Source organism: Arachis hypogaea, chromosome 18 (genome assembly GCF_003086295.3).
Source record: "Arachis hypogaea cultivar Tifrunner chromosome 18, arahy.Tifrunner.gnm2.J5K5, whole genome shotgun sequence".
Classification (NCBI taxonomy): domain Eukaryota; kingdom Viridiplantae; phylum Streptophyta; class Magnoliopsida; order Fabales; family Fabaceae; genus Arachis; species Arachis hypogaea.
Window position 1 is genome coordinate 19,260,948 of NC_092053.1, and position 6,840 is coordinate 19,267,787.

At 38.3% G+C, this 6,840-nt stretch overlaps 1 protein-coding gene across 1 annotated transcript; it reads right to left on the bottom strand.

Annotated features, from left to right (window-relative positions):
* Window positions 1–1,536: 1,536 nt before the first annotated feature.
* Window positions 1,537–2,691, bottom strand: LOC112769699 (pentatricopeptide repeat-containing protein At2g13600-like). The gene has a single exon (XM_072224812.1). It carries the CDS (start codon window positions 2,689–2,691, stop codon window positions 1,537–1,539), a length of 1,155 nt encoding a protein of 384 aa, XP_072080913.1.
* Between the last annotated feature and the right edge of the window lie 4,149 nt (window positions 2,692–6,840).

Here is a 6,840-nt window from a genome sequence, read left to right on the forward strand (position 1 = left end):
GATGTTACACTCTTGGAAAATTTTGCAAAAATTTGACACCGCAAAGGATGTTACAGGAAGCAATAACAAAACGGCTCATACAGGAATAATAATATTCTCATAAATTGCATGATGTATGGTCACTATAATTGAGCTACCAAGAAAGAAAAAAGAAGCAAAATTAACTTGATCTTTCACATTATGCTTTTGGTGTATCCATGAACATAATTTAAATTTACTTTAAGAGGCAAGCAATTACCACTGCCACAAGATTGAGTTACATGTAGACACAGTACATGTCACAAATAACCTCAAGTCTGAATCAAGCAAGTTCTACATGTCACAAAGAACCTCTAGTCTGGATCAAGCAAGTTATGGGGATTTGATAGTTTTCTTTACTCTCTTTCTTCAAGGTCCATTCTTGGTTAATGGATTCAAAGAGTATACTTGCTTCCTAGTCCAACACATTGTGTCATCCTAAGAAATTTTCTAAAGGCATTCCCGTGCTATACAGCTGTTCCAATCTATTGAGTCCACGTTTACATAAAGATTAAATTTTCCCTTCTATTTCCAGAACCATTCTATTTCAAAATAATTAAATGCACAGGATATCATTATCTGGATTAAGACTTTATCAATGGTCCTTGCAAGAGCACTTTCCACCAGAAAAATGGTAGAATTTGTTTGAATCTCTCAGAATAATTGTCTTTCCAATATGGACTGATGTAAATTTCATAAACACATGGCAGTCAACACAAACACGTATATTCTTTATGATCCTGATAGGTGCAATTCTATTGGGTTTTCATATTAAAGCAAAAGCAAGAGCAAGTTTCTCACTGTGGTATGAGATGGATTTAAATTTTTTCTCATGTCTGATATTATACAAAACAATGTTTGTATCACGATTATACCCAATTCGTTGCAATATTGAAATCAATCTGTTCAATTCATCATAGATTTTTTCTACTGCTGAATGAGTATGATCTTCTGAAACAAATTTGTGGACTTCACTCTCAACCTCAACCAAACTATAAGCAGCAAACTTTTTTGTGTTGTTTTTATTCATAAGAGATCGTACATCACCTACTTTTTTCTATCTCCCATAAGCAGCATATAAGTTTGAAAGCATGATATAAGATCCTGCATTATGTGGATCCAACTTAAAGAAATGACCAGCTGCCAATTCTGCATTCTTGATGTCACCCTTCTTTGCACAAATAGAGAGTGGGGTGGACCAAATGGGGTAATCTGGTACATGAGGCATGGATTTGATCAAATCCACAGCTTTATCAACACTACTAGAGCGACCAATTAGAGTGACCATGCATGCATAGTGATCCATTATTGGTGTCATCCCATGTTCACTTATTGAATTAAAATTTTCGTGTCCTTTTCCAACCATGTCAGCACTGATACAAGCAGATAATACACCCACAAAATTAATACTATCAGGTTTGATATTTTCCTGAAGTATCCTTTCATAAAGAGCCAGTGCTTATGTGGTTAACCATTTTGTGTATAACCTTGGATCATAGAATTCCAAGTAATCACATTTCAAATAGGCATTGTCCCAAAAATGTTCCAAGCATCCAAAGAAACTCCACACTTGCAGTACATATCAACAGGAGCACTTGACACAAGCATTCTATGATCAACACCCATTACTATTACTTTTCCAAGGACAACCTGACCATAACACAAAGAAGCTAGCTTGGCACAGGAGCTGCCCACACTTGAAATGGTGTAACTGTCAGGTCTAACGTCTCCACGTAGTATGTTGCCAAACAACATCATTGCATCCTCTTCTCTTCCATTCTGTGCATAACCAACTATCATTGTTGTCCAACAAATCTCATCCTTCTTAGGTATTTCACTGAACATCCTCCTTGCATCATCCACATGTCCACACTGAAAGTAAGCATTGATAACAATTGATGTTGTAACTTGGTCAGGTTTCAAACCGAATAACTTCATCTTATTAAACAATCGAATGCACTCATCATGATTCCCCAATTTGACATATCCAGAGATCATAAGATTCCAGGAAACAGCATCTTTATGTGTCATTTGATCAAAAAACCACCGTGCCCTATGAATATCACCACACTGCACATAGACACCAGTGATAGCATTCCATACAAAAGTGTTATCCCTACAACCACTAATAACAACTCTCCTGTGAATCTGCTTACCAAGCTTCAAATCCAATAGCTTAGAACATGCTTGCAATGCATTCACATAGGAGTACTGGGTGGGTTGAAACCCATCTTCTTGCATCCTCACTAAAATCTTCAATGCCTTGCCTGAATGCCCATTAGTTGCAAAATAAGCAATCAAGGTGTTATAAGAAACAGAATCACGAAAAGGCATTTGATCAAAGACAGTGCACAAATCCTCAACCAAACCCAACTTAGCATAAGCAAAAAGCAATGCATTCCAAGAATAAACATCTCTGTGGGTCATATTATCAAACAGGTCTCGTGCATAGGAGAGTTTGCCGCATTTGGCAAACAAATGGAGAAGCTGGTTATGGATGAAGGAGTCTTTGGGTTGGAAAAGGTGAAGTTGTATGTGAGACTGCAATATCTTGGCTTGAACAAAGTCATTTGCTCGAACGCGGTGAAGGACATGGCGCGTATAGGAATCGGAAGTAGCAAGGCTGCGAGAATACAAAAAATCAATAGCTTGCCTAAGATTTTGTTTAGCCATTGAAGAAGAAAGAGCAACGCCCAACCTTTCAAAAATTCGACTAGCTTCAAGATGTTGACATTTTGGGGGGTGACTCCTTGAATGACATCCAACTGGCATGCTCCTATTGCTCCTGCATCAATGCCCTTCTTGCTAAAAAGTTAAAAAAAATCCAAAATGAATTCAAAGAGCAGTAGGTGTAATGATATCTGTCATGCTCAAAATTAACTGACGTCGTGATTTTTGCCAGTAAAGAATGTCATAAAAACAGTCGCGTTGTAGATATAGTCTCTAAACCGACAAAAATCCCTTCGTACAAACATTTTGGGTGTCACAAGTAACAAACCTCTTAAAAATTGTTAACCGAGTATTCAAACCTCGGGTCGTCTTCTCAAGGAACTGCGAGGAAGTATGTTCTTATTATTGGTTATAAAGGTTGTAATCGGGGTTTAGAAGGTGAGAAGCAAGTAATTTAAATGACGAGTGAAATAAATGGCAATTAAAAATAAATAATAACTGTAAAGCAACTTTTAGCAAGGTAGAGAAATTAGAGGTCCAACTTAGTTATCTCTCTCAACAATAATGAAAGTTGAATCTAAACTCCACTTGGTCAACCTTTACCAGGGCAAGGGAAAGTCAAGGGACTAATTAAATTGACTTTTGAATCCTAATTATTTCCTCAGAAAAGGTTGGGATTATTTAAGTTCAGCTCAATTAGCAAGATAACGATTATCAATTATGTTGAGTTTAATAACTGTTGAGTTACTAAATTCTTAACCAGAACCAAAAGGGGAAAAAGTAAAATTGCTGGAATAATAATAAATATCCTTAGATGGGAAGCAATGATAACTTAAGTCAAAGAGAACAATCATAAACTGAAAATACCTCAATTATCATTAATTCAAATAACAGTCTGTAACATGGAAGAATTCCTAAATCAAATTATAATAATCAATTCAAATGTTGGAATAAATAAATAGAAGTAAAACTAAAAGAAAAGAACATTAAACCTGGAATCCAGAGTTACTCTTAAAACAAGAAGAAATCCTAAATCCTAAAAGAGAGAGAGAGAAGATCTCCCTCTCAACTAAATCTAAATCATTGAAAGGTAAAAATATGCGAGCTCTCCTTTGAATGGAAGCATTCCCACACTTTATAACCTCTGGTCTATGCTGTCTGTACTTGGATCTGGGCCAAAAAGGGCTTCAGAATTTGCTGGGGGCGTATTCTGTAATTTCTGGTGCGTGGCCTCTGTCACGCGCCCGCGTGGGTCACGCGGTCGCATCATTCGGAGCTTTTCCTTGTCACGCAGTCACGTCAGTCATGCGACCGTGTCATGTGCGTTCTGCTTAAGGCGCGCGGTCGCGTCAGTCATGCGGCCGCGTCGCTGCTGATTCGTGCTTGGCACGCGATCGCGTCATCCATGTGATCGCGTGGATACCAGTTTCTTTAAAGCTCCGTTTTGCTTTCCCCTTCCATTTTAGTATGTTTCCTTTTTCATCCTTTAAGTCATTATGCCTTAGAAAATCTGAAACTACTCAACACACTAATCACGACATCGAATGGAAATAAAGGTAATTAAAAATAATTAATTTTTAAAGCTTAGGAAACATGTTTTTCACAATATGACATAATAAGGAAGGGAAAGTAAAACCATGAAATTAATGTGAATAAGTAGGTGAAGAGTTGAATAAATCACTCTAATTAATCACAAAAGAACTCATGAAATATGGGTTTATCAACCTCCCCACACTTAAACACTAGCATGTCCTCATGCTAAATCCAAGGTAAGTAATTAAGGTTAAAGTGATGGAATGTTATGAAATGCAACCTATGCTAAATGCATCTACCTAATGAGTCATGCAATTCTAATTCATCCACTCATATATAAAGCCTACATGTAGTCAAATTATTTCACATTCTCAAGGAGATATATATACATGTATAGCTAACCCTCAAATAATAAAGCACTTAAATGAGATGAGAGAAAAAAACTTGCAAGACAATCAGAGATAAATGTTAATGAGCTTTTGAACCCTCACTGGATTTTGTGTTTTTTTTTCTCTAATCACTCAGTGTTTATTGGGTTAATCACTCTATTCTTCTTTTTACTCTTCCTTTCTATAACTTTGTTTTTCGTCTAACCAATCGACAATTATAGAACATAGTCATACCAAAACTCATGAGGTCTTTAATTAAGGTTGTAATGGGGTCAAGGCAAAGGGTAAGGATATATGTATAAGGCTAAGTGAGCTAATAAGTGAATCCTTAATTAGACTAAGATGTCACCTAACATACATACTTAGTAAAACAATGCTTCTTTACCTATTCTCCCTATTTTCTCACTTTGATGTCACATGCCCATGTGTCAACTCTTGTTTGTATCCCATGTGCATTGCTTTTTTTTTTTTTTTTTGCATTGGGGAGTTCTTTTTGTATCCCCTTATTTTACATGCTTGAAAACTAACTTTCTTCTTTTTTTTTTAATGCACATGGTAATTGAATCACTTAGATTTTCTCATGAGCATGCTTCCCAAATTTTATTTTATTTCTTTTTAATTTCTCTACCTTTTTGGTTCTATCATCCATGTTCCCAAAAGGTTTCCCACATTTAACTCTATTCATGATTTTCTATCTTAAGCTAACCAAGGATTCATTTGGGATTTTCTTTTGTTTTTCTGCTTAAGGCTAGTAATTTGGCTAAATAGAATAAAGGGGTTTTAAAAGGCTCAAGGGGGGCTAACAAGGGTGATGTAAAAGGTAGGCTAATTTGGGGTAAGTGAGCTAAAATCAAATGATGGCCTCAATCATTATTTTGAGATGTACCTATATTCTATAATCGGACATATAGACTAAAACAAAGTAAAGAACACCAGAATAAGAAAGAAGGTTGGAACACACAGGAATAAAAATTATGGTTTGAATGTAACGATACAGTTAAGCTCAAAACTCGCAGGCTATGTGTTCTCTAGCTGAAAAAGCATTTATCACTTATGTATGTCATGCAGGTTTAGTTAAAAATTCTCATTATTCTCTTAAAAAGTAATTTAGGGTAGCCTTTGAAGTTTTAATGTTTCTCCTTGATGAAATGTTGTTAACTAACATGTAATGCTATATATACAAGGTGTGGGTTGTTTTGATTCTGTTAAAGTTTCTAGTTTACTTCCTTTTTATATTTTTCTATTTAAACTATACTATCTTATGTAAAAAGGGTAAACTATGCTAATTAATCCACTAATAAATCAGAATTGTAAACTAAACTAAATAACTCAAATATGAACAAAAAATGCAAAATGCAGAAAGTAGAGTAAAATACACAAGTAGCAATGTATAAGTACTCAGAAAATAACAATAAAAGAAAAAGAGAAAAATATAGAAAAATATCCAAAATAAAAGAAAAAGTATGTAGTAGTTCACCAAAATAAACGCCAGAGATGGCGACCTCCCCACACTTAAAATGAAGCATCGTCCTCGATGCTCAATCAAGCCGGGTGTGAAGGAGTGTCATCACTGGTAGGGATGGCAACTGGGGTCTCTGTGGCGGTGGTGGGCTGAGAGTCTGGCTGCTGTAGAGGGGGGAATGACTGGATTGGGATCTCCGGATCTGAAGCCTCAAGCTGATGTGGGGCCTCCTGCTGTTGTGTAGCGTGCTCTGTGCCTGCCTGCTGATGAGTCTCCGCCTCGTGCTCATCCTCCTCCTCCTCTGATGGCTCTGATGGTGTGTCGGGCTCGGAGGGGATGTCGGCGCCCTGTCTGATCATCAGCTTCAGATGGGAATAGCGTCGCCTGCTGCGGCGTTCCAATCTCTCATACCGGCAGAATAGACGGTGCACGAGGCGATAAACTGGCTCAGAGGCGGGTGGAGGTGCAGTGGTGGCAGCAGGAGCAGCTGGGGCAGCTGTGGATGAAGAGGGTTTTGGGTTGGTGATAGAAGAAGGGGTGCGGTTGGGTGGCGGAGAGAGAGGGGGCGCAGCTGGGTGGCGGTGGTGGGGGGCGGTGGTCGCAGAGGCAGTGGCGGAGAGGGGAGGGGATAGGAGGAAGGGAGAAGAAGGGAGGGGAGAGGGTTGGGGCGGCGGCGGCGTCTGGGTGGCCGGCGGTGGTGGCAGGGTGGTGTTGGGTGGTGGCTGGAGGGAGAGGGAGCAGAGAGGGAGAAGAGGATTGGGGGTGGGG